This window comes from Sceloporus occidentalis, unplaced genomic scaffold, assembly GCF_023333645.1.
Source record: "Sceloporus occidentalis isolate IW3139 unplaced genomic scaffold, rSceOcc1.0.p SCAF_382, whole genome shotgun sequence".
Lineage (NCBI taxonomy): Eukaryota > Metazoa > Chordata > Lepidosauria > Squamata > Phrynosomatidae > Sceloporus > Sceloporus occidentalis.
This window is the reverse complement of record NW_028317362.1, coordinates 406,211-433,849: the sequence shown is the minus strand read 5'-3', so window position 1 is coordinate 433,849 and position 27,639 is coordinate 406,211. Positions and strand designations below refer to the sequence as shown.

Genomic DNA, 27,639 nt, shown 5'->3' with positions numbered 1-27,639 from the left:
GGTTTCCCTTGGCTGATTGAGGTTTAGGAAGATGGCTCCATGAGGTCACACTCACTGAGTGAAGCTCAGGTTCTGAATGGAAAATAGTTTTATTTCCAGTCACTTGGGGGACCTGGATAGACTAATCACAAAGTTAATTTGTATTATACATACTGTGTGTGTGCATATATATATGAATGTGTGTATAGTGAATGTGTGTGTGTATGAATGTGTGTGTATAGTGAATGTGTGTGTGTGTATGAATGTGTGTGTGTATATATATATAAATATATAATGCAGTAAAATTACGTCTCTGGTCCTGCTGGAAAATTGTCAGTAAATTGATTTTTTGGCCGGTCCTAAGTTAATGTCACACAATTGTTTTACATGAAAACATTTAGTGTTTCCCTATATTTGTTTTTTAAAGAAAAAAAATAGCGATATTAGAGAAAGAAAGGCTGCGCGTTTATCCTGTAGAACGGCACAAAGAATATTTGCCAATTCATCGAGCGCCATCGCTAAAGGATAATTCACTTTCTCTTGAAATGTTTTTCAATCTAAGGCGGTAAACAAAGATCTCTCTCCTTGTTTGCATTTACTTTCTGGGGAGATTATCCCACACACTCCACATATTATATGTTTACAAAACCCGATACATTGTGCCGCACAATGGATCCTGGAACAAAGCAATTCTGCTGGAATTATAGGTGGCGGACAATGCGGCCTGGTGAGCTAGCAATTACTCGCAGCCTACAGACCCTTGATAGCTAGCTAATTTTCCCAAGAACCCTTCATACTTTAGCTAATTCCAGGAATTCAAGTCTGCAAAATAATGGAGTAGCGCGGGTCACGTGACAGCGCTCGCATATTAACCATTTCATCGACCTGAGGAATAAAAATGCTTTCTGTTAGCCGGGAATGAAAGCGTTTAATAATCGGCGTAATAACGTATAGCGACCCGCACCCAGGGCTCCGCGCGTCTAGCGTCTCGGACCGCTCTGCGTGTAAGGATTGTATGTTCTATGAGGCTTCGTGTAAATATGAAGTGATCGGCGTGGGTTCCGTGCACCCATCGTGGGTCCTGCAATCCACACCGAACACCTGAATTCTGAATCGGGCCGAGGAACTGCTTGAGAAACTCAGAACGTCAGAAAGTTTCTGGTCTTCGTTGGGTTTCTGCAGAGCGACTCGCCCAACGATTTCAGAACGGCCTGCGATCTGCGCAAAGCGCTCGGGGTTTTAGATGACCGGGGAGAGAGATAAACAGACGGAGGCTCAGAACTTCCAGTCGTGAGGTGTCTTAATGTCCACACACAGACGGTGGCGACGCTTCGACCCCTCGAGGTCTTTATAGAGGTCTTTATGAAGCCCTGGTGGTGAAACCCATCGGCGCCATGAGCTTCTTCTATAGATACATTATTGGAACGCGTGTAACGTTTGTAAGAACTAACAATGTAGCAGCAGAATTGCCAATGAGCACACGGACCACACGTTAACGTCACGCATGTCCCTATTCTTCACCTTTAGAAGGCGCTGGTTGGTTTGATCTGCCCCGCAATGAGGACTTTATGTCGAGGACCTGGACAGAGCCGTTACCGAGCGCCGCGACCTTTACCAGATCCGTTATAATTAATTCTGATCGGGTTTGCTGGATCTCCAGGGGAATCCTTGCTGTATCCGGAGTAACGTCCGTCTAGTTTTACTAGTTTCATAGATTTTTGACGTTCTATTTCATGTTACAGGGAGGGTCCGGCTGCAGGTCAGTCCTTAACCTTTATATTAAGGGTTTAAAGCTGTGTTTCTGGCTTCCTCTGTTTTGGGGTAAATTTCCCTGCTTTTCAGTCTGTGTTACTGTTACCATATCCCTGTTTACAGAGATTTGTATGCTTTGGCATGAACATGCGCGTATATATATGTAATATGTGTGACAGTTTGACCCCGGTCCTTTTTTATTTACACCCCGTGTCTTTTTATCTGTTGCTCAGGAAGTTGATGGCAATAAGATGATGTCTTCATTTGCTCCGCACAACGCAGCTACCTCACCCCTGAAGGCCGAAGACGGCGTGCGCCAGAGCAGCGACTCAAACACCGGCCTGGGGACCCCCGAGCGGCGCAAGGGTAGCCTGGCGGACGTGGTCGATACACTGAAGCAGAGGAAAATGGAGGAGCTCATTAAAAGCGAACCAGAAGGTAAGGAGAGACGCTTCGGAGATAACTTTTTCCTCTGTCTTGGCTCCGTCCCCAGCGAGTGGGAGCGTTTGTCAGGAGGCGGCTGGAGTTTGAGCCCGCTCGCTCGCACTCGCTTCGTTTATCTGCTGTTCCATCGCTCTCATTGCTCTGCACTTTGTTTTATTTGTGACGTATCGCATTGTGTTAAGCAACAAAAGGAATAACATTGTGGTTTGTGTGCCTGTTTGCTCTGTGAACGCGTTTGATTTGTGGCTCAGCCAAGGCATGGACTGACTCGCTCCGTTTAGTCAATGATTGTCCAACTCCGCAGAAGATCCGCCGTCTGCTTGGTCCTTCGTAATGGTCGACGAGCCGGCTTGGAATCCCTTTCCATTAAAGTCGTTAGAGAGGTTAGGAGACGTTACTTTGTGACAAAGAAGATGTGAAAACCAATACATTATGATGAAGGTTTAGAATATAAGAATGTCGGACAATTCTCAAGGGCAGAAGGTCGTGGGGATCATTGAACCCGCTCATGATGGTTGACGTGGGGGGCATTAGGTTAGGATGGTGAAGCCTCTGAGCCTGGGTTATGACAGGTATATAAACAGGCGTGAGGGGGGCTTCACGCAGCGTATGTGAATATAGAGAGCGCTCTGTGATGTAACGTATCATTTCCCGGCGGTGACGTCCTGAAATCCTCATTTCTTTTTTTCCTAAAAGCCCTTTCTGGACATATTGCCGCAGACGCTTCCGTAATTCCCGAGATGATTTTATGGGAGGTATCGGGTCGGACGGATTTTATTACCGGAAAAGAAGTCTTTGTTGCGACCGTTTAATGCCGGTTGCTGCGCATGTGGCTCTGCAGTTTGTTAATGTTGTTTTCTTTAACGCACTGAACTTTGTGCCGGCGACATGCGCCGGCAGAGCCCCCCCACCCGACGCAGCGCTGCGCTGGCGATAATACAGAGCAGAACAATGCGAGATGCATGAAGAGCGGGATTTAAGCGCGAGGACGGCTCGTGTTCCAGAGACCCCATTAGCAAAGGTTAGAGTCAGACTTTAAAATGGTTCCCCGGTCCGCGCATTATCTCGGCTCTGCGAAAATGTACAAACAAAAGATCTCGGGTTCTTTGAAAATAAGAGGGAGAGAGAAGAAAAAGCCATCCAATGCATGACTTTTTCTCGTTTTTTCCCCTCCTATTGTTCTATTGTCTTGCAAAGGCCATTAAAATGAACAGCGGGTTGTGATGAAAATTTCATTAAGCCTTTGTTAAGTCATTATGAAAGTACCATATTCATAGCTCCGCTTCTCGCCATCAAACGAGGGGAGAAATAATGGTGGAAACGCTATTTTATTTTTTTGTTTCAATCCAAACGCGTGAAGTAAAGTTGAATGCGAGAGGGAATGATACGCGATGCAGAAGGGGTCTTTGGGGTGAAGCGTTCTCCGCTGCTAAAAGGGGTCTTTATGATACCCCTCCGCGCTAACAATCGCCCTCTTCATTTGGATTCTACGTACTCCGATTTGCCCAAATGCCCCTGGCTTTCTGCATTATGCTGTAAATACCCCCAAGCCGTTGATCGGGGGTCTCTCTCTTTTACTTATTTTTAAAGTTTGTTTTCTTAAATCCTATTTCTACTGAGCGCTAATCACCTGCAATATAATTAGTAAAAAGAGAGGGTATGAAAAGAGGTTGCTTTTTGTCCGGCCGTCGGTGGGTTAAAAGGCGAGAGATCTCCGTGATGTTTGGCAGCAAAGTGGGATCTGGACCCGGAAAGCGGGGAATCCTCGGCGACCGTCCGTCGGAAGGAGTCGCTGGGCGTTCCGAGCCGGCGTTACTGTAACAGCTCGGCTCTTTGTTTAGGAACGGAAGTCATCGTAGGCAACGGCCTTGACCTGAAACCGGTGTCCAAAATCAGACAGAAGGGCCGGAGATCCAATTATTCTCCAATCGGGGTTGTTTAGGGAATTTAATGCGATCTCCACGCCCAAAAAGGTTTGTAACTAATTTAAAAATCACTTTCAATTCATTTGTAAAACTGCAGGAGACCGATATTCCCAGAGAAAGTGCCGAGCTTTACCGCACGGGAAGTATGTGGCGCGAGATCGGCTCTGGGCGGCCCTGATGATGGCCACGACTTGCTGAATGGTTGTGTATGAATTGCCAGGGTTTGTGGTACGGCTTCCCTTCGAGGCGACGGCACATCCAGTCAGCATGAAATTTGGGTGATTTCATTGCGTCCGTCGTAGAAATCTTTACACAACTTTCTGGTAATCGGCCCCCGAGGGTCCAAAGCACAGAACTCTTTTTAATGAACCGGCCGATGAAGCTTCTGCATGACGAGACGTCCCGTCCTCCGATAACGTCGTTACCCGCGGTGTGCGCTGCGTCTGCCCGCGGCTGTTTATAGGGAGCAGCGTTTTATTGCCTCCTCCGGGTCGGCGAGCCGGTTATTTCACGGCATGGTCGGTGACTGCGCCGGCCCCGGACAGACCATAATTCTGTGTTAGGATTCGATCCGCTTTCCCTTCGTTTCCATTTTTACTAAAATTCAGGTTCTCGAAAGCTTCTTGTCAAATGGGAGCGATCTGGGTGGGTTTAGTGAAACGACGACGTCTGGGAGGATAATAAATCGGTGGTGAAAATGTTGCAATATTTGTGTAGATTGAGTCATTACAGATGACAGATAATCCCCCCCCCCCCCCCCCCGTGATGAGGCTTCAGGGGCACGAAGTAAAACACATCAAAGGCTCGCTGCTTGGAGCGTAAATCCGTACACCAAAATAACATGGGTTATTGCCCCTCAATCATGGGGTGCACTGGGGACCCCCACACCGCTCCCGACAGCCTGATCTCCCCGCTAAGCGTCTGTCGTTACGGCTGAGTGTAGTGTGATTGGCGCCGGTCAGTTTCTACGACTTCTTCAACGTCTCACCCGACGAGGCACAAAACCCAAGACGGCTCTAATTGGCCGCGGCTCGGATTTCCTTTTGTCTCTTTAACTCGAGCAAGAAATGAAAGTCTTTGTGTCCGCGATCCCGGCTTTAATCAGACCTCTCCGATTCCCGTCACTTTCCAGTCGTGTTTACACGGCTGCAGTCATTAGAGACGCTTCCAGTACAGCGTCCGGCCTCTTCGCTGCTTCAGAGTTCATGCGACGGGGAGGAAAAAGACGCCGTAAATACTCTTATCGGGCCGCGGCCGCTAGTGCTGAACATTCTGAACAACGAGAGCCGATACTGTAACACGTTAATCAGGAACAGACGTCCCTCTCTGTGCGGAGAGAGAGCTTCTAGAACGAGAGCAAACGCATCCTCCGCGATACACGCAATAATTAACGCGGCCCCGTCGGCCATCGCGCTCTTTACTTTTATAGAGGGGGTTTACGTTGTTTACATCCAATGTTAAATAAGAAGAAATTTAGTTTTTAGTTCCAACCGTCTTCGATGTTACATTTGCTTTCAGAGCTGTGTATGAAAATAAGTTTTACTTTGCTGAGAGGGTGGTCTATAAGTGGAAGAGTCTTCCGGCAGAGGTGGTAGAGGGTAATACAGTGAGGGGATTAAACATGCATGGGATAGACACACTGAGAAATGGGTGACTGGATGGGGCCGATCTGCCGGCAGGTGCTGGGTTTTTATGATGTCTTCTTGGGTTGAGTGGATCTGTAAAGTTTGGACTTCCATCCGGCATTAAAGATCTCGAGTGGCTTTGCGGGGTCTGTTTGCAGAAGGTGGGCCGCGCTCTGCTCCCGCAGCTATAGACGAGGGTATATATATGAAGGGTCCCTGTGCCGCCGCGCTTACCGTAGACGTGTCGGGGTTGGGTAATAAGCACTTTATTTATGGATGCAGACGAGCCAACCTGCTATAAAACACACAGGGAGGACTCGGCGTGCCAACCTCTGTCCCCGAAGCCGATCGGGAAGCTCTTGTTCTGGAGTGAAGAAGCCGCCACCTGTTCCTGAGGCCTCTCAGCCATAGTATGAAAGGTTTCAGGCCTTTGGTGAATAATAAGCATCCAATCTGGCCGGGGGGCGTCACGTGGGTCTCTAACTGATGTATTAGGCTCTAGAAGAGAGGCTTCCTTACCCACGGGGCTTGTGCCATGACCGCGCATACTAAGACGTCTGTGTGACTGCGGGAGACGATGCTTTTATTTGTAATTAAATCGAGCAGCTTGTTGGGTTTGAAGAGGATCGGTTGCTGATGAAGGAGACCCGGATGGCGCTGGGCGAGTGGAGAGATCTCTTCAGAACTTTCTGTGCCATCTGCGTCCGGATCCTGAGACCCAAAGAGCTCCTGTATCCGGCGCGGAGGAGGGAATGGCTCGGAGTCGGGTGGACTTTTCTCCGGCCCTCGGGCCGTCTAATATCGGTAGACTCCACGTGGGGATAATATTTCTGCTCTCGGGCTCCACCGGCCTCGGAACATCTCAGCCGAGCAGACTGCGGCTCGAATGCTTCCTATCCGCAGACCAACTCCGTGTTTCTGGGTTACTTTTTGCAGAATATTTTTTCTGTTAGGACTTCATGCGGCTGACAAAAAACGGGCGATTCTGGGCAGAAAGTAAAACTTCGAGGGCGACTACAATAGAACCTTCTTTGTTCCGCCGATTCCTTTAAATGTTGCAAATTGCCCTCTTTTTGCACCGATTCACCCTTCGTGTAGCCGGCCCTCCACGTTCTCTGGATTCTAGATCCAGCTCATAACGTACGGAGGGCAGAAAGTTCTAGACTAAGCTCCCACGCGGTTATAGATAAAGGTTTATAGATTAGGTTTGCGGCTTGTTACTTTTATTTATGAATTTATTTTGACTCCCTGGCGTTCTGCGCAGACGGTGACCGCAGGCCACGCGGGGCTCGGGTTTGGTGGCAGACATCACACCCAGCCTCTGTATATCTTCCGGCAGCTTCCGCCGGCGCCTCGCGGTGTCGGCCCGTACGGATTGGCTGTCCGGGGGGACAATGCGCGCTTTATGGTGGGTGTAACATGAATGGAAACAAACTCCGAGCGAGTAAATATATCTTTCATCGCCGGCTTTGTCGCCGGTGTTTGCCGTGTGCTATTCCTGGACAATGCGCTTTGTTGGCCGGTTCTGCCCGGGTGAGAAGCCTTTTCTTGAACCTTTGTCCTCTCCTTTTGTCCCCGTGAAGTTTTCTGCTTGGCTTTTGTTTTTTCTTGGCAGTTCTTGAGGTTGGTGATATGGCATTTGAGAAATGCTATTGAAACGGGGCCTCCTCCCTCGTCTTACATGGAAATTCCACAGATGTGAGAATCGCTCGTAGAGATATGTGTTTTAACACGACCGAGATAACATCTAGTGCGCGAGCTTCTGTGCGACCGTCGCCTCGGGTCAGGCAGTGAGTTTGCTACCTAATAACAATAGCCTGATTTACATGAGGGGTCTCTAATCCATATGAAGTCCCCCCAATGTATGTTAGACGTCCTTCTCATCCTATGGAATAAAAGCAACTGGGGCATGAAGGAAGAGGGGCATGTTACGATGTGGAGGGTCTGAGGCAAGACGGGGCATGGTGGGATGTGGAGGGCATGGAGGGGCTGGGGCATGGAGGAGCAGGGGCATGGTGGGATGTGGAGGGGCTGAGGCATGGAGGGGCAGGGGCATGGAGGAGCAGGGGCATGGTGGGATGTGGAGGGGCATGGAGGAGCAGGGGCATGGTGGGATGTGGAGGGCATGGAGGAGCAGGGGCATGGTGGGATGTGGAGGGCATGGAGGGGCAGGGGCATAGTGGGATGTGGAGGGGCATGGAGGAGCAGGGGCATGGTGGGATATGGAGGGGCAGTGTGAAGTGTAGAGAGGCTGGGGCATGAAGGAGCATGATTGGGTTTAGAGGGTCTAGGGTATGAAAGGACAGAGGCATGGTGGGGTGTTGGGGGGCAGTTCAACACATCATTAACCAGAGGTGACTGGACTCCCGGAAACCTGTAGCCGAGGTAAATTGGATTGGGGTTATTAAAGAATCACTAATGGATTGTGAGCTCTTCAACCTGTTTAATCCCAGTGTCACTGGATCATGACTTGGTCTGGGACTCTTGTCTGGCCTTCTTTAACCCTTTATCGCTCACACCGGGGGGATGTTAGAGGTCTTTAGTACAGAGGCAAGAAATGGCAGGTGCGGGGGCTGCCCTGGTACGATGTGGTTGCATTACGTGAAGCTTTTGGTCGTAAACACTTGAATTTTATTATCATTTATTGATATTGCGGCACCAAATTATTCATTTGGCTTCTATTTGGGAAAACAGTGTTATGACAAATAATGGAAATGGCCGCTTTCACAGCCAGATCTCGCCGGTAATTATACCTCCAGTTCAGCGCGACGGCGGTGGAATTCATCCCTAAATCCGTCTCCTCGGCCCTCGACTCGCGCACCTCTCAGAAACACTCAGCGCTGATTTCATTTTAATTTGCAAACCGTCCTCCCAGCGCATTAATAAAATGTTAGCGTGAAACGCTGCGTCCTGCAATTAACGACGAGAGCCGGGGGTAAGAAAACAAAGGAACCGGATCTCCATTGGGTCCAAACGGGAGCCTCATACAGAACTATTGTTATGTCCGGTTATTTTAGCCGGGACCGCATGAATTCTTCCTTTTATCAGTCCTTTTTCACTTCTGGAGTGCTGGAGATACCAAACTAGTGCAGGTTGGTGGCTGATTTATTACCGGAGTCTTGACCCGGGAGCTACTGTAAGACAAGACAGGAAGTGAGGAGAGTAACGGAAAATTCCTTCCCCCTGCTCAGGAGCAGGGATTTTAACGGAACCTTCCGCCTCTTGACTGTAAATTTTTATATTATTATTAATGAAGGTTAAACACAGGACGCTGTCAGATGGGGACACTCCGAGGTCGGACGTGGGAGGTTTGCGTTTCCCCTCCGGACGAAGTCGTCGTTATTACAGTTTCTTAATGGTTCCTGTCGGGTCGAAGTGTTAAAAGGCCGGGTCGGTTTGACGAGGAAAGATCGCTGCGTCTTCCTGATTGTTCACCGGAGCCGAGCGTCAGCGATGTAGACGTTTCTGCCGCTAACGCAGCCAGCAAACTGCAGCCGTCCTGCTAATTAGCCGGCGGCGTCCGAGCTTCTGTCCTCTGCCTGTGAAGTTGGAGGACAGCGGGTTTCCCGTTAATGATTTTGAAGGAGGAATGCCTTGGATTTAATGCACTGGATGAAACGGGGCTTTAATAAATTCTTCTGTACTCGACACTCGGGGGGTTTCTCTGCGCTCTTTATTACCTCCACAGTATACGGCTCTATTACGAGTATACGGCTCCGCGGCCTGTGCCGAAAGGAACGATAAGGAATTAAATCCTCACTTTACCGCAACTCATCCAGTGCCTTTAACCTTTTGGGGAAACTGCCCCAGCTGCCCCTTCCAGGAGAGGGGTGACTTCCACACGATCACTGAGCAACTCGCATCACAAGGGCCGGTTTTTAGACTTTGGGGCCAGACACAACCTTAAACTCTATACTCTGCGAGGAAAGGTTGGACAGCCCCGGGGTTCATGCCATAGGGCTAGTAGATATGTACTCTTGCTGTACAGCGCCACGGAATACGTTGGTGTTATAATAATACAGACATCATCTTGAAGACTCGTTTCGCGGCAGGTAGTAAACTGACGGGTATTGGAGATCAAACGGCCCCGGCGGTGTGCGGCCCGCTGCATCTAAACGAAGCGCTCGGTTCCTATACCTGTCCCACGGAGGGCGACCCGCTGCCCGTCCACTAAAACCCCCATTGTCTGCGGATCGCAGTAATCGCACTCTTTGGCCGGGCCCCTCTTCAAATAAGAATGAAAATAGTTAACAAAAGTTGTTTTTTGGGGGGGGGGGGGGTTCCCCTTTTTGTTACGAAACCTTAATCACATCTCGGCAGAAGAGCTTGTAAGGACTTGCCGCCGGTGTAAAAACTATGCTTTTCAGCTATTGTGCGCGTGTCAGGAACGTGTGACATGATATGACGGAGGAGACGCACGAACGCCTGACCCCGATTTACTCTTATCTCCCACAATCTGCCTTCCCGTTCAGCGGGGGCCGCACGGTCAGCGGGTTCAGGACTGCCCCCCACACAGTGATTTTAAACTCCCAGGATTTGGTTACAGAAACTGTTTTTTGGGTGACCCAGAGGAGAGCGCAGCGCGTTTGTTTAACTCTGAAAGGGTTAACCAGTTAGGGAACGCAGCATCGCACTCCGCAGCGCACCCCAAAATATACAGGTTTATTACTGCTGGAGCCGCAAGTGCCCCCCGGCCCCTGCTTTGAGGCTGATGATCCTGCCCGGGGACTCGGTGTATTCAGCGTCAGCGAGTCCCCCAAATTCTGCCACAAAGTGAGTGCGCGCTCAATACTGTTATATAGCTTAGGTAGTCTGCAGTGGGCTAGGGACACGCTCCCCTCGGCATCACTATAGACTGCGGCTCAGCACCAATATCCCCCCCCCCCTGAATGATCTGCCCTCCAGGAGCTGCCTCCTGCTCGCTCCCCACCAGACAGATGGCTCCTGGCTTCGCTCGGCGCGTGGGAGAGAGGCGAACGTCCACATGTGAATTTTACCATTTGGTAGTAATTAGTTTGTTGTATAAATTAACATTAACTGAGCCGTTGGGCGGCGTTGTCTGTAATTATCCCCTCGCATTGTGGAAGGAGATAAAACCCAAGGACGGAAACAACGAGAACAACCCGGCATCAGCCTGAACGGGACGGCAATCCGTTCTGTGCAGCCCAAAAGGGCGAAGCGTTCCGGTGACGGTCGCGGATTCCTCTGGATACATCGGTTCCTGAACTCGGCCACAATGTGTCCTAAACATGTTCCGGGGACTCCGGGTACCGGGTACCGGCCGCGCACCGGAAGAATAGAATGAAACGTGAAGCTTCAGGGTTTGGGGAGAAGACATCATGAAATCCGGTCTGTGATCCGGTGATCTACGGTCTATTTACTGTAAATTCCACAATGTCGGGGCGTAAAGAAGCCGCCTTAATATTCAGCCCGATGCAAAGTTTTGTCCGGTTAATAAAAAGAAGGAAGTGTGACAAAAATGAGGGCCTGGTTTGCTTAATGTGTTGCTTTCTCATTTGGATTTTTGGGGTTATTACGTAGAAATTGGGGTGATGTCTGGGGCCTGTTGAGTGTTCTTTTGGTGCCCTTGTATATCGGTATTTCAGGATATCACAATGTTGGGTGACACGTCGTGATAGACCGAGTCACAGGAATGTTCCCCAGATTCTGGGATCGAGTCCCTCTGTGTCGTTTCTCTTCCAGATGCCGCGTCCAAAAATGCTTTGTTCTCTCGGGGGGCCCTGACGCCTGATGATCAAAACGCTTTGTTTTGGGCGCAGAGGGATCTGGCCGTCCGGGGACCCCCGCTGCGGCTGCTCTGCCAGACCCCCTGGAACCCATCCATGTCTCTAAATCCTCTGCGGGCGAAAATCGTCGTCCTGCTGTTAGAATAAAATCTGGAACCCAAGGGCTCAGGCCGGGGGAGGGGGGACACCCTACCACAGCAGTGCCTGCAACAAGACCATTTCCACACATGTGCAATAAACCCGTAGCGTGTAGCGTGTAGCCGTGCAGAAGGCTTCTACCTTCCCGCGCCGCCCGCAGAGCAGCGTGTAGAGCGACATTTCTGAGTCATACTTGCGTTATTTAATTAAAATGTTGCAGATGGGAACCTCGGTTAATTAACATGGAAAAATCTGACTAACCAACTGAGCTCCAAACAATGGCCTCCGCCGCACAACGCCATTCATTACACTTCACTGGGAAGAGAGGCCGCCCGGTAACGCCGGCTCACATTCATTCGCAGCGACGGCATGCGGTCCGAGCTAATTGTATTTTTGCCTAAATGTTAACAAAGGAAGCGTTTTCTTTTTTTTTTTTTGGTTTCTTTTAAACAAACGATATTTGGACAATATGTAGAAAATGGCCGTGCATTAACCCCCCCCCCCCCCTCTATACCTGAGCTGGCGAGGGGGTCCCGGCACTCGGATCACTTTTACCGGCAACTTACTAGGTGGTTTTAATTGGGGCACGGAAAGGCTGGCTGAGGATGGTAGGAGTTGCAGCCCAGTGAAGGTGTGATCCATTCCTGCTGTAACACCCCATCTCCCATCCCCCCCCCCCCCCAGGCTGGAGAAAAGAATTTCATCTGATGATAAGAGAACAAAAACGAGTCAGTTTTTGGGGATTATTAAAAATGTTGCGTTTTCTCTGTAGGGTTCGCTGATTTTCCCACATTTTTCATTAACGTTGTTTCTATGTGTCGGTAAAACCACCGGGGAAGGGTGAGGAAATGTGACCATTCCTGACCGGTCTGTGGTCAGGACAGCGGGGGGGGGGCAGGAGTCTGCGGTAAATGTGGGCAGATGGTCTGACAACGCATTAAAAAATCCGCTCTATTCTATCTATAGGTTTATAATTAAGGGGGCATGGATTGTGTGCAGAATGGTTTATTTTTTTTGTTTTTTCTATTGTTTTTTGGCCTACCTTGAGGAACGGCCCTGAAACACTAAACAGGTGTTATCTACATTTTGATTTCAGTGCGTTTAAATTAATCCTGTCAGCTCAGCTGTTAAAACAACTGTCATCTCCAGCTGTTTATAATTTTCAACTGGGCCCTCGCGCAGGTTGCCAAGTCCCGCGCGCATCGGCAGGCTGCATGAAAAGCCGGAACAGTAGCAGTTTGGATGGGGCTCCGGCACAGAGGACTCGCGTGGCTCCTTCTTACTGTGTTCCTCGTTCTACGTGCGTGTATTAAGCCGGGGATTAAAGGGAAGAATGCAGCAGGCAGGATCCGGGAGGCGAGCGCCGCAAACCCATGCGGGCTGCTCCATACTGTACGCTGCAGCTGTGTTAGACATGTGCTTTCCTTTCATTGTATTGCAGATAAGCAAATATCCCGCTCTCCAATACCGGCTCTGTGTGGGGGGCTGCTTCTCTGGCGACCGGCAGCCATACTGCGGGAATGTCCCTACCGTTTAACCACTAGTAGTCGAAGAGTTAAGAGCATTTGCCCTTCTGACGCAAATAGCAAATGAATCATATACCCTGTATATAACGGGATTTTGTTATACGGCCGGAGAGTATATAATATATAATATGAGGAATATACAGGGATATAACGGGTTATAAGGACGGGATTAGTTATACGGGGGCGAGTATATAATATATAATATGAGGAATATACAGGATATAACGGGTTATAAGGACGGGATTAGTTATACGGGGGCGAGTATATAATATATAATATGAGGAATATACAGGATATAACGGGTTATAAGGACGGGATTAGTTATACAGCCGGAGAGTATATAATATGAGGAATATACAGGATATAACGGGTTATAAGGACGGGATTAGTTATATGGAGGAGAGTATATAATATATAATATGAGGAATATACAGGGATATAACGGGTTATAAGGACGGGATTAGTTATACGGGAGGAGAGTATATAATATATAATATGAGGAATATACAGGGATATAACGGGTTATAAGGACGGGATTAGTTATACGGCCGGAGAGTATATAATATATAATATGAGGAATATACAGGATATAACGGGTTATAAGGATGGGATTAGTTATACGGCCGGAGAGTATATAATATATAATATGAGGAATATACAGGATATAACGGGTTATAAGGACGGGATTAGTTATATGGGCCGGAGAGTATATAATATGAGGAATATACAGGGATGTAACGGGTTATAAGAGTGGGATTAGTTATACGGGGGGGGGAGTATATAATATATAATATGAGGAATATACAGGATATAACGGGTTATAAGGACCGGATTAGTTATACGGGCTGGAGAGTATATAATATATAATATGAGGAATATACAGGATATAACGGGTTATAAGGACGGGATTAGTTATACGGCCGGAGAGTATATAATATATAATATGAGGAATATACAGGATATAACGGGTTATAAGGACGGGATTAGTTATACGGCCGGAGAGTATATAATATATAATATGAGGAATATACAGGATATAACGGGTTATAAGGACGGGATTAGTTATACGGCCGGAGAGTATATAATATATAATATGAGGAATATACAGGATATAACGGGTTATATATATCATGGAGTTAATATCTTCATGGAGTCATTACACGCCTTCTGTGTTACATATAAATCCAGAGGGGTTCTAGTATATAATCCGATGCTTGGCCGGGGTTTGTTGGGGGGGGGAGGGGGGGTTACAGTAAAAATCATGTCTTTGGTGGATAAAGACGTTGCACCTCTTTTCTGGGACTGATGCGTTCTTCCTTTCCTCCTCTCTCGGCTGAAATGTGATCTGGGAAGTTGTCGGGAATCCATTCTTTTCTGCCGCATTCTGATTTTTACCGTGCGCTTGATGCCAGCGCTTGACTTTTTGCGCACCCGCTGATTGCGGTGACAGACAGAGCTGGCTGCGCGGAGAACGTGGGTGCGATCGAGAAACGCAGCTCTGCAGCCAACCTCCCCCCCCCCCCCCGATCAATGCCTCGCTAATGACGGATATCGGGCGAATATCTTCTGTTTCTCTTACCTGCATTTATTTGATATTTTGTAACCTTGTGGATTTTGTGTTTTATATACATATTTGCTTTGAAGATAATCAGGGATTTTATAGAGATGACAAAGTTAAAGCTGCTTCTGTTTCCAAGAAATTAAGGAAGTTTCCCTTTACTGAGAGGGTGTTAGATAAGTGGAACAGCCTCCCAGCAGAAGTGGTAGAGGGTAATACAGTGAGGGGATTAAACATACATGGGATAGACATACGGCTCCTGAATCTAAGACGAGACCAACGACTGTTTAAGGTTTGAGTCTTTACAGCAGGAGAAACGGAGCGACTAAACGGGGGCCGGATGGGGCCGTTCTACCAGCAGAGTCCGCGTTTGTAGTGTTGCGTGTTGGGGGTTTTGTTGTAATAAACATGTATGTCAGGAGTATCTGTGTTCTCCGTGTGTTCTCCGCGGTGGGGATTGTGCAGGATTTGGCCCGGTTGGGGGGCCGTAAATCCTGGGTTTATTGGAAGGGCAGAGTACTCGGGATGCTGCGTGCGTAATGGCACCAACATGCCATGTCTGTTCTCTCTCTGTAAACACACTTCATGGCAGGGCTGCGCATGCATACCGAGCGGAGCCCGCAGCAAGCCTCTGACCCGCGCGCTGAGCCCGTTTTACGATTTCCCGGTTCAGTGTTTGAAAAGCTGTCTCCAGCCGGCGCGTTTGAGAAATTGCTACCTGCTTATTATGAGCAGGAACCCCTTGGAAATGTATACATCCCCGCCGCGCATGCCCTCTAATCATTTTTTCATTGACAGTTTTTTTTTTCATTCCTTTCAGAGGCGCAGGGGGCTGTTTATAACCCCCCCCCCCCGACTAACTGCCCTCACCTTTACTTGTTTCCCAAGGATCCGGAGCCAGGGAGTGCAGAGCGTTCCCGGTCATGCTGCTCTGTGGTGTCCAGTAGTGAAGCGCGGCTCTGCCTCTCAGTGTACATGGTAATCGGCCTCTCTGGATACTTTGTGACATTGTGCTGTGCGACTGCTTAGTGTCCCCGGAGTGTGTTCCTCTTTCATGTTACTTTGTGTCCGGTGATTGCTGCTGTCTGGGTGGTGCAGTCATTCTATGGAGTATGGGGGCCGGTGACTGGCCCCTGGCCCCCAGCCCCGCCTCTGAATGTTATTACTCTGCCGGCTGATGAGATCCAGGCTGCGCACCCGGCTCGTGGATTATTTTAGAGCGAGGCCGAGACGAACACCTGATACTCTTTGGCAGATATTTCTGGGCTGCAGGGAGTCTCCCTCCGAGGCAGTAATTATTATACATGCGCCGGGGCTTTACCTGGCACAGAAAACATTGCCTACAGGTGTTAAAGCTTGGCCCCCACCACCGGCCCCCGAGACCCGAGCAGACGCTGCCTCCTGTCTGTTGGTAAAAGTTTGGTAACCCTGAATATTGCATCAAACACGCGTTTTGTTCCATTTCCGTGCGTTTCCTGACTCTCTGGGTCTCTCCGCTGAGTACTGGGTGCAGGGGGGCTCCATTACTTGCCATGGCGATTGTTCCACTTTGTGTCAGCATTCCACTTCATATCTAACCCCTGTTGCGTTTCGCGGCCTCTCTGTATGTTTGCTGACGTCTGCGTTGCTTTAGCGCTGCGCCGGTGTTCTGGGAGTGAAACGCGTTGGTAACTTTTCACACCCGCACGCTGTTTTATTTATTTTTAGCTTTTTCTGGTCTTTGGATGCAGAGAGCGTAATAGTGCCAGCGCATGCGCGGATATCTCTAAAAGCGGGATTTTGCTTATTCTGGAATTATCTGATCAAATGATTTAACCCGCGCACAGATGTAGGAGCAGAATGATGAGGTAAATCTGAGGACTGACCTTAAAATCCCTAGGGTAGTTGGTGGCTATGAGTAGGAAGCCACACCTATACTGCTGAATCAGCGAATCCTGCGTCGGACTCGTTACCTGCGATAAGCATAAAGAGAGGAATTATCCGACTCAATTTAAACTGTATGAGGGAGAACTTCAATCTACCACCGAGGGGCCGTGGAAACGCGTCGGCGCTCGCACCTGCCGTCCTCCCAAAGTCCTAAAACAAAGGGGGTTTCAGCGAGCGCCGTTTAGACGACGTGCCATTTATTAACCTTTTTAATGGCTTTGTGCGATAAAATGACAAGTAAATGAGGCCCAAGTGGAGATCTGACACGGATCTGGAGCGGGATGAAAGCCGCCAGCTGTAGACTCGGCTATTAGAACAGTTTGCAAACGTTGGATAAAGTCCGCCAGCGGCTGCAGAATCCGCTTTCAGTCCCGGCTCTTGTTCACGAGTCGGAGCCAGGAACACCGGGACGCGCTGCCAATTTGAGTGAATGCAGCGACTGTGCTCGCCGCGGCCTAAAACTGGAGCCAGTCCTTTCCTGTGGGCCGCTTTCCACCGCGTCTGGGGCCGGCCCGGGACAGTGGGCCTTTGTTATAAGAGGCTGCCCCGGATCCCACCGCCCCCTGCTACACAAATACGGGGCAAACGCGTTTTGTGTTACTTTGTCATCGGTCCGCGTTCACCAATATGTACCCCGCCGCTGAAGACATGCGCGGCCAGAAAGTAATATAATCTTCCATTGTAGTGACGCCGAGGGAGCGGAGACCCCCAAACGCCTTCCTCGCGTAGGTCTCCCCTGCGTCTGTACCCGCAGCCATGTATGAGGGGAGCCCCGGCCCAGCGTCTGTACCCGCAGCCATGTATGAGGGGAGCCCCGGCCCAGCGTCTGTACCCGCAGCCATGTATGAGGGGAGCCCCGGCCCAGCGTCTGTACCCACAGCCATGTATGAGGGGAGCCCCGGCCCAGCGTCTGTACCCGCAGCCATGTATGAGGGGAGCCCCGGCCCAGCGTCTGTACCCGCAGCCATGTATGAGGGGAGCCCCGGCGCAGGGTCTGTACCCGCAGCCATGTATGAGGGGAGCCCCGGCGCAGGGTCTGTACCCGCAGCCATGTATGAGGGGAGCCCCGGCGCAGGGTCTGTACCCGCAGCCATGTATGAGGGGAGCCCCGGCGCAGGGTCTGTACCCGCAGCCATGTATGAGGGGAGCCCCGGCGCAGGGTCTGTACCCGCAGCCATGTATGAGGGGAGCCCCGGCCCAGCGTCTGTACCCGCAGCCATGTATGAGGGGAGCCCCGGCGCAGGGTCTGTACCCGCAGCCATGTATGAGGGGAGCCCCGGCGCAGGGTCTGTACCCGCAGCCATGGTTTTTAGGGCTCGGTTATTATGGCAGCCGGCTGAGATAATCGTCCGTTTTGCTCTTTTGTATTTCTGACCCAAGATGAGTTTTTCTGCATTTCCAGAAGCAGCCGCAGGGTCCGGTGTCTTAATCCATGTACAGCCTGTCCTAGTGGGGCAGTTAATTTGAGGGTCATATTCTCACACTTTGGAATGAATTACCGTCTCCTCTGCACGGCGGATTCATACAGGAAGTTGATGGTAATTGATAATGTCGCGTTCTGTCACGGTTAAGATGTTTTAAAGGGATGTGATGGGATTAGAGAGCAGCCTCTTGCTTCGAGTTCCACAGAGTGTCGAGATTTCAGGTTGTTTCGGGCGGAAGGTTGGATAATCTTCCTTCTAATACGACTTTAAATTCAAACTTTGTAAAAGCGTTTCTGATCTGAGTAAATCCCGCGCGTTCGAGGCGCTTCCGAAACAAAAGCTTCGTGTTCGGGGAGGAAAAACTGCAACCTGCTTCCCCATTTATCTGTGGACTAGCAGATAGGTCTAAACATCTATACATCGCTTAGCCGCTAATCCGCTGTGGAAATAAGATGCGGCTTTTAAAGATCGTTCGTTTTGGGAGGACATCTGAGGAAGGAGCGACTCGGATACGCAATCTACCCCAAAAAGATGCGCAATGCCTTTTAAACGCGGCCAACGCGGGACTTGTAGCTGCCGGGTTCCTGATCCGCGGACGCGTTTCTAATATACGTTCTTTAAATGCCCCGTTGGTGAGCGGCTGCCCCTGGCCTTTAACCCCTTGGCATGTGAAAGGGTTAACGCTTGGTGCTGCGGGGATGTTTCATGCCCCCCAGGCACTGGAATGGTTAACAGAAGGATTATTGTTCCCATAACAACACAACATGTTTCTGTGAGATCACGTTACATGCCACGGGGAAATGACCACGAGGGCCGGGGGGGGGGGGGCGTTCCCAATCACTTCCCGGGAGCTCTGTGTTAAATGCCCCGCGGTGCGCATGTCCGGCTTCCCCGGGTACAGCGTTTGCAGCAGCCGTAAAGCGCGCCCCCCCCCCCCGCTTCTTCAGTAAAGGAGTAAAATAAAAAAACAAATATTCTGTCGTTACGCGTAGAAAAAAAAACCCACGCCTGGCGGCCATTAAACAAAACTTTATTTAAAAAACGCTTCCCTTTTTAACGCGTTCAGATAATTGTGATCCCGTAGAAATGTGCGCCGGGCAGGGTGTCTAAACCCCATAGTCTCTCACAGACAGAACAATCAGCACGTGAAAGGGTTAATCCAGCCCTAAAGCTGTGCGCACCTTAGAGTAGCTCTGTGGGGTTACGCCGGGACTGGATCCTGTGACCAACTCGCTCTTTCGTTAAAGTGGAGTTTTTGTAACAATTTGGATAAAATTTTTTGCTACTTTGTTCCAGCGAACGTTTTTTCTCTCTTTTTAAAATGCTCTGATTGGCCGTGCTGCTCGGGGGGGGGGGCGTCCAGAGGGGGCGAAAAAATAAAGTGGCCGGGGTTAGGGGGGAAGCTTTGCGGGTTAACCCCTGTAGTGCCAGGGAGCTGTGTGAGACGTATTAATTGAAAGAATGAAAAGAAAGAACCTGTAAACATTCCTAACCCGCACCGTTTAGTGAAAAATGTATTAATTATCTATTAGTGGTTTTTCCTGTTGGTGGCAGGCGGGGTGTTAATAAATACCAAATAATCACTGCGAGTCCCTTTGGTGACCCGGAGAGAAGCGCCCGGCAGACCATTTGTTTCCCCTTTTCACTTGTCAGCTATTGTTCGGGCCGGTAATAACACCTGTCGGGATGGGAGCGAGGCAGCTGTCGGCAGAGAGGGTTAAAAGAAAAGGCTGCTGTAATTAAGAGCACAACGTGTGGTGAGCTCGCTGCCGAGGGGCCGTTATATCTCCAGCGGGGAACAAGGTGAAGGCGTCCCTCTCCCCAGCGGACCATGGACCCCTGAGTCCTCGGAGGGTGCGGGAATGTCGGAGGACGAGAGGAAGCGGCGGCGGCACATGGTCATTCTCCGGGAGGAGCGCTCCGTCCCCGTCACGGCTTGTCACGCCAGTAAAGGTTTCTCCCTCTGTTCGTTTATAGCTCGCCCTCTCTGGCATTGGGGGGGTTCGCTCTCAGTTGGCAGCCGCGTCCTGGGAAAACGCAGGCTTGTGATTGGTCCAGCGCGGCGTCCGGAACGTGGCGCTGATTTGTCGGGTTGCGTTGTTATAAAGTCGTTCTGATCGCTTGTGTTTTGGGTCGGTTGTGGACGTCGTATGAAAAGTAATGATTTTTCCGTTCTATTGTTTTTGTTGGGTTTTTTTGGAAAAGGGGTCGTTTAACCCACAGGGTGCGATTTAAAGCTGACAGCTGTCACGCGCCAATTGGGAAAGTCACATTTCTGACCCCATTTTGCAGCTGCTGGGGCTTCGGGCTTTCTAATGGTTTTTCCGAGTTGGTATTTAGAATGAAAGAGTTACAGAATTAGGTGTTGATGAGGCAGTAAGCGGCGCATGGAAGGAGCGAGCCGGGCACATACTAATAATGAATTAACTGCAATGTAACAGCGCGGATTCTGGGGGCTCCAAGCTTTATCGTATAGATATGTCACAAAATCCATTCTGCAAAATAAACTAAAATCCATTCAGCCTCCCGGCAGAGGTGGTAGAGGGTAATACAGCGAGGGGATTAAACATGCATGGGATAGACGAGACCAACGACTGATTAAGGTTTGAGTCTTTACAGCAGGAGAAACGGGCGACTAGACGGGGGCCGGATGGGGCCGATCTGCTGGGTTTTTTTGCCCCGGTTAGCGTGCGCAGGCATCGTTATCTCCGCGTATCAGGAAAACGGACGCGTTAAAAGCTGCCACCGTTTCTGAATGGAAAATTGACATTTTTTGCAGCAAATGCGCCGGATTCCTGGCGCGCGGCGTGTTTGAGAATCACAGAATGTTGGCGTGTGTTAGCGGGTCACATTGTTCCAGATGAAGGAATCAATCTTTGGAGTGCTTGGCATGCGCAGCGTCAGAGAGCGGGGTGTGAGAGGCTGCGTGCCGGAGCCAGCCGGCCGCTTTAACAATAGTTGGCGTGATTGGGAAGTCGTTTGCTGGCGGGCATCGCCATCGGCGCTGATGCGAGGAAACATATGCGAGGAAAGAAACGGGCGAAACGGGGAAATATGCGGAAACGGGGCGGAATTAACCGGTTATTGCTCCCCGTCCCCCCCGCAATGGTCCCGTGTGTCGCCCTGTTTCCTGCCTTCGCACGTTGCCCCGTTCCCCCTTTTGCGCGTCGCCCCATTCTCCCTCTCTGTGGCCCCCAAAAGGAAACTTGATAACCGCCGCTTTCCCCGGGACCCGGACACAAGTCCTGTGTGTCTTACTGAGCTCGCTGCAGGGGGAAGCTTCGTCACGGGTTCCTCAGACAATAGACTTAGAAGTAAAACGCTTTGTTTGGGGGCCCCGGGGGCTTTTGGGACTATTCTTCCTTCACAATGAATTTCTATAAGTGCATTCCTGCCGAGCAGAGGTTTCCCCGGACTGACGGCGCATTTACCCCGACCCGCTGCATTCCCGGGAATTATTATTTTACACGAGATATAAAAAAATCCGAAACCCTCATTGTTAGGAGTCTGTAAAATGAGAGCGGCCCCCGGGGCGAGACGGCAGTCCCAATAAAAGTGAAGCGTGTCGGACCTCCGCTTAGATCTTGTTAGTAAGCGGAGTTCAGAGACCGACGGCTTCTGTTTCTAAACTGCAGGGGGAAAAAATGCAGAGATTCCTAATAATCTCATTGAACGGCTCTGGAGACGACCGGGGGACGGACTGCGGGGTGAAAACCAGAGACTGAGGGATCTCAATAGGTTTGGGAGAGAGGGGAATGGAGAGAAAGAGAGACGGAGAGAGGATGGGGAGAGAAAGAGAGACGAGGAGAGGAGAGAGGGGATGGGGAGAGAAGAGACGGCACATTAGAGAAGTTTATGATGATGTAACAACTGCCCCCCCACTCGCTTATCGCATGGAGCAGTAATGACGCCTCCATTTTTACCCAATACCGCGTGGATGGGGAAATCGAGGACATTTCCCGGTTTAGGGGTTTTTTGAGCCCCGGGTATCTTCTGCCCTTTCCTGTTTTGTTTTTTTAGGGTTAATTAAGTGACTGAAAAAAGTCTTAATGTCCCTTTATTAATAAATGATGCAATAATTAAATTATTAAATCTCTAGCAGGAGATTTTTTTCTCGAACCGGAGAATTAATTAAAATAAAATGTTAAATAATACTTTGCGCATGTTGTTATTTTGTGTAACCCATGATGGGGGGGACCTGTCAATCAAATTGTTAATTGCATTGGGGGAAAGGGGCAGTTACATGAATATTGTGCACACTTAACCATAAAATTGCCAGAAAGCTTTGCGGGTGGAATAGCTGAGCATTTATTGCTTTATTTTTCGTGTCCTGAAATCACCTCTGGGTTAGATCCCTCCTTAAAGGGACCGACACATAATTATCACTTTGTTTCTCCAACTCGTCGGGGCCGAGATTTATTTATTTACAGACTGTTACTGAAGAAGGTCTCTTCCTTTAAATGGTTAATGAGATGAAACGGTTTTATTCCAGGGTAGTCACTGATACCCCTCATAAAAGCCCCACTTGTGGAGAGAAGGTGCTCTGGATTCACGCTTCCCTTTTATCTTTTTCCGCAGAAGCTCCGAGTATCGAGAAGCTCCTGTCCAAGGATTGGAAAGACAAACTCCTCGCCATGGGCTCGGGGAACCTCGGAGACGTTAAAGGTAAACGTGGCGGTAATTCGCGCCCCCCCCCCGGAACATTTCTTAATGACACAATGTAGCGGCCGCCACGTACGCCGCAGGGCGTCTCGCCAATCCCTTTAAACTTTTGGGACGTTTCTAGACGGGGTTGGCGGAAGGTCCATCAGCTGCACGTTATGGCCCAGCGGGGACAAGGGCATCTTGGAGGGTTTAATGCCTCTTAACCCTTTGTCAACGGGGTCAACAGTATGTCAAAAAATATCTGTGTTTCATAAATGATGAACGTAGGAAGCTTGAAAAGTCTTTTTTCACCTCGGAACATAAAATACATGAGCTGCAGGAATAACTCTTCTTGCCGCCGATAGGATTTCTTGCTGTCGGTGTTCTAGAATTCTCACTCGCAGAGAAGTAAAAGTGCGACTTGCCTATAAGCGAGCGCACAGCGGTGTCTCCCCGACATTTCTCGGGGTGATCAGCCTCTGGCGGAGTCGAGAAGCCTCCAAGCAGCGCACATGACATCAGTGAGAGGGCGTGGCAGGGCCACACGTCCACCAATCAGAGAGCGGGAGGCAGACCGCTTCCGTAGCGTTAGGAATGTGAAGAGGTCGTAACGTTTTTACACCCAGATCCTATCTGCTGGTAACATGTGCTTTCATTTAAATGTGTGACGGCCCCTTTAAGAAGGGATGTTTATTCCTCCTCATTAAAGAACCACATCAAAGCCTCGCCTTATGGCAGACATTAGCTAGGACTGTTTCAGCAGGCGGGAGATAACCACCGACTCGCACACAGGGGCTCATTAGTGACGTCACGAGGATCGTGCATAGAGGGCCTAGAAATGTTTGGTGAGGAGGGCCGGGGAGATAAGAACGGTAAACGCCGCCATATGGAAAACTTTATCCTGAGCTCCAGAGCCAAAGGCCCAGATTGCTTTGATGAGTTTTATTAGCGTCGCTGTGATGGAGGCTCCGCCGCTGACCATTCTTAACATTTTTACGCAGCCTCCTTCCGCATTTTCTGCCAATAAAAACTCTATTTATCCACATCTGCCAGTAAGCCGCTCCGTATCAGCGTCTGCTAATAAAATAATCTCTGTCCATCTGACAATAAAATATTCCATATCTGCTAATAACATTCCCTAGATCTGTGTAGCCGGGTGGTCCCTGTGTGTATATATATATATATATATATATAAATATAGGCACAGTATATTATATATGTCACATATTACATATATCGCCTATAAATCTACCAGGGATAAAACATTTTACAGGTTATTTTATTAATTTCGGGGCAGAAGCCTCTTTTTCTCCAATACCCCAAGACCTTGAAAAAACTAACTTGAAAGTAACTTGGTTTTGAAGCAATTGGTGAAACATGAAAGGAAGGAGATAATAGTGATAATGGTGATAACGGTCGGTTATTTCTTTGTTTCCAAACATTTCAGAAACAAATGTAAGCCGCTGCTCACTGCGACTGCTCGCTTAACCCTGGACAGTATCCGTGGTGGGCTCCCTTCCCCCCTGGGAGCCTCGGGGTTAAAGTTAATAGACATTAACCCTCGTCTGGCACTATTTAATGTCACTCTGTCATCTTTACGCTGCGGCTTTCCCCTTTCATTAAAGCCCCTGTCTGAACGCGGGAGAAGCCGGGTTAATAGGGGGTAAGAAGGTGTCGGGAAGCTGCCGACCAGACCTTCCCCGACACTTACAACGATTGTCTATTGTGAGTGGAGGTTACAAAGGAGCCTCTTCCTCCGGGGTAAATGAATTTAACTCACAGGTTCCTTGGGGGGTCGGAAGGGCTGATAATTTACTGCCGGAGAAGGAGAGGACAAGAAACAAAAGCTCAGCTGTGAGGCAGCTGTATTTGGAGAGACAACAGGCCCGGTGTGCGCACGTTCAGCTGTCACACAATCGCCGCATGGAAAAGACATCTTCGCTCCGGCTCTGGGGGGTTTGAGTTATTTTCACCCTCCCGGAGTCCCTTTAATTCCTGGGAAAGCCGTTCTTTTATCGGACGGCCGGATACAGTTTTGTGCAATTAATTTGTGTGAAGTTTTTTCTAAATTGTATAAATTGCCCGTTGGACTGGTGACTCTGAAACACGCGTGACCGTGTGAGTGGATACCATCACGTGTCCCACAGCCCGGCGTGTAAAGGCTCGTTACACATATTTATTATTAATGGCTCAAGTCCCTGGAGAAAATCATTTAATAAGAAGAATATCTGACTCCTTTGGTTGTTCTGGATTAGTTTCCGTGTTCGTAGTCCTCCTGTTTACATTTGGTTGGATCTGTTTTACACTCGGCCTCCGATGACCGCGGAAGATAATGGCGTTCTATTAATTATCAACTTAAAGAACAATCTGATTGGCCGGCCAGGCTTCCTCTCCAGGAATAGTTTGCGTGTTCCGTATCTGCTCCGGATCTTACGGGGATTTCTTTCTGTTCTAATTGAACGTTAAATGGATCCACTTATCCCTCGTTTGTTAAGCGGTTAGTTTTATTCGCGTGGGAAGGCTGTCTGACGCGTCTGCTGACGATTCTTCCTCTTACCTGCGCCACATTGTGACAGACGCCGCGGCGAATCCACCGAGATTATTCCCGCTCGCTCACCATTCATTGTAAGATGTATTTTAATTTTCCATTCTGCGTCTTTATTCACAATTTTTTTGGCTGAAATAAAGCGGAGATTTTTGAAGAATAATGCCGTTTATGTGCGGTTTCCCCGATAAAGTGGATGTTTCTGGATTTGTTGCTGTGATTGGCTGCCGGTTGTCGGATCCGCGTTGGTCCGTAATAATAACTATGTCAGTGCTAGGTGTAAGAGCTCTGTGACGGGTTTGGAGCTTTATTCTGCAGGGAGCGACTCTTTTGGGTTGTTCCGGCTGCATCGTGATAACGTGGACCCTTTTATCAGGTTGAATAATGTTTCCCATTAATGAGAGGAAAGGTGCCATCTATCTCGCCGCTCGGGAACATTTCTCTCCATCGATGTCGCTCGTGGAGTAATTGGTGGCCGCGGTGTCACAAATAACACGGTTACCGCGGATACCGCAATCATTCAAACTAAATGAGTCTCTGTGACCCGAAGGAACGCGCGTAACGGGGAAAACCTCCTCGCAGGTGTTTCCCGCTATTTATATACATTATATGTTACAATTTTCCTAAATTCCTTCAAATAACGTAATAAATCATTTCAGAGCGTTAAGGAATACGCGTGTCATTCACGGGTGCGTTTCCCGGTCCTCGCGGCTTCATCCCGTGAATTAATGAGATGCGTGATGCTCTTATACGTGATCTTATGGCGGCTTCCGTGTCATCTGTTTAGAGGACGGAGCGGCGGATAAATCTCCTGCCAGGCCGTGGATTTAGAGAAGTAATCCATTCAATGATCAAATAGCTCGGGAATAAAAGCATATGTTGTGGAGCGGTGATGTTGTGGAGCGGTGATGTTGTGGAGCGTTAATGTATGGATTAAATGGGATGAGGGTTTAGGTGACACGGAGTCTTGAGATAAATGAGAAATGTAGATTCCGCTGGCGGATTATGCAGAATCGGGACACGCGATGTAAATACTGAATGATGGGATCCGCGGAAGCTCCTGGAGCTCTCAGGTCTTCTGAGCGGAGATTTGGCCCCCGTCGTAGGCATTAAATGGATCTTTGCCAAAGCGAAGTGTTAAGTAGTAATTAATAATCGCTACAACTTTGCGTTTTATACTAATTCCTGTGTCCATGTGATACGTTTCAGTGTTTGGAATACATTAACACGCGCAGGCGTCGGAAATGTGTAGTTTGTGTTACAGTAATGCGTCTGACCTGCGTGCGACAAATCGGCGCGGGGAAAAAATGCCCCATAATTAGAGAACTTGGTGTCAATCGGTCAATGTATTCCACGGAGGATAATTCAATATTTTTCACAACCCGCTCTGTATTTGCTGCCCCCTCCACTCATTTTTTTCCATTTTCACACAATTACAGACAATGGGTGTATAATTATTATTTGAAGCTTTTAAGCAGAAGGCATCGGGATGGCGGAGGATCGTTACCGACGCGGAAAGGCTGCCTGGATACGAGCGAGAGATCACACGTGCAGCGCCTTTTAGGAAGCTTTTTGTCCTAAAATCCCAGAGACCTCTTCTGCTCGGTTATCCTCATTCCATGGATTCCGTCTCAGTAAGAGGCTGGATTGATAAACGGTAGTCACAGCGACATCAGCAAATCAACAAGGCCATTGTATAGGGGGGTGCTATATTCTAAACTCTATTAAACAGATAAAATAAACATTTTCTTATTATGGGTAAAATTTATTTTTGTATATCCGCCCAAAAACGCTTTGCTCCGTGCCTCACAAGCTGCCTTTTGTTGAGTTTCCCTGGACCAGGACTGGTTTACTTACCGCTTAAATCATCTTTAATGTTCTCCTGACTGTCTCGGCCGCGGCTCTCGTGTAAAATGTATCGCTTTGTTAACAGAACCGCCTGTTTGGCATGTTTATACCGCGTAACGATGTCAACGTTACCTGCTAATGTGATGTCATCAGTTATGAGGAGCTGGATTGTAATATTATTATAAATCAGCAATAAAAGGTTTCATTTTCCATGAGTTTAGAGCTCGACGGAAAATGAAAAGTAAGAAACAAGCTGACATTGTGCTGCAAAATTTCCTTAAAGTGCAGGATTCAGCCTCGAAATTCTGGTGTTACAATTACTCAAGAAAACCTGCAAAGAATGAGGTTATTCAGGAAAGCCTTTGACTTTCTCACTGGGCTCGTTGTTAATAATCGTTCGTAAACCAAGCGGCGGAGGCAGCCGGAACGGGAAAATCGTTCTTAAACGAGGTTTAGACGTTCCTCGCCCTAAAAACATAAAGTTTGTTCTGACAAGAAATGACTTTATTCCTCTGACAGAACGAGGGACTCCTTCATGGTTCATTTTCCGTGCTTTTC

General features: G+C 49.0%; 1 protein-coding gene across 2 annotated transcripts in view; it reads left to right on the top strand.

Moving 5' to 3' along the window:
* Nucleotides 1-27,639, top strand: part of LOC149273387 (transcription factor SOX-5-like) — a 74,621-nt gene that overhangs the window by 14,930 nt on the left and 32,052 nt on the right. For both annotated transcript variants that reach the window (XM_089506392.1, XM_089506393.1), the window contains 2 exons: nt 1,965-2,169; nt 22,623-22,709. In XM_089506392.1, coding sequence (XP_089362518.1) covers nt 1,965-2,169; nt 22,623-22,709 — 292 coding nt within the window. The remainder of the gene's footprint in view (nt 1-1,964; nt 2,170-22,622; nt 22,710-27,639) is intronic.